General features: G+C 59.8%; 1 protein-coding gene across 1 annotated transcript in view; it reads left to right on the top strand.

Moving 5' to 3' along the window:
- The window catches only part of ETH_00038995 (cleavage and polyadenylation specificity factor, putative), a gene marked incomplete at both ends in the record, with an annotated part of 2631 nt that overhangs the window by 1080 nt on the left and 1011 nt on the right, over window positions 1-540 (top strand). The window contains one exon of the mRNA XM_013376230.1: window positions 3-540. Within this exon, the coding sequence (XP_013231684.1) occupies window positions 3-540 (538 nt within the window). The remainder of the gene's footprint in view (window positions 1-2) is intronic.

The following is a 540-nucleotide window of genomic DNA, read 5'->3' as shown; positions in this document are numbered from 1 at the left end:
CGGCCAGCAGCCGCTGCTGCTCGCAGCAGCAGAAGCAGAAGCCCTCGGAGGCGTTGCATGCGCCTCGCTGCAGCAGCAAATTGCTGTCTCCTTCCCCCCCCATTTGTCTCTCCTCATGCAAGCAGCAGCAGAAATGTTCGACGACGTCCTCCCCGCTCCCTGCAACTGCAGCAGCAGCAGCAGCAACAGCAGCAATAGCAGCAGCAGCAGCAGCAGCCAGGATAAAGGCTGCTGCGACACCTGCGGGTTCATCGTCGCGGGCTGCGTCTTCGTGCGGCGCGCACCTGTTGCTGCTGAAGCAGCAGCAGGAGCAGCAACAGCAACAACAGCAGCAGCAACAGCAGCGAAAGCAGAAAAAGCAGCAGCAACTGATGCAGCAGTAGCAGCAAAACCAACTGCCCCTGCTGCTGCTCCTGCTTCTGCTCCTGCTCCTGCTCCTGCTGCTGCTGCTGTTGAGGTTTGCTGGGAGTCTAGCCCCAGCACCGACTTAGTCGCGGACTCAGTTTTATTTCTGTCTTGCGATTTGCTGCGGCTGCAGCT

The sequence above is a fragment of the Eimeria tenella genome, genomic scaffold (assembly GCF_000499545.2).
Source record: "Eimeria tenella Houghton genomic scaffold, Eth_scaff3258, whole genome shotgun sequence".
NCBI classification, from domain to species: domain Eukaryota; phylum Apicomplexa; class Conoidasida; order Eucoccidiorida; family Eimeriidae; genus Eimeria; species Eimeria tenella.
Note: the sequence above shows the minus strand (reverse complement) of the source record. Positions and strands in the feature narration are given on the sequence as shown.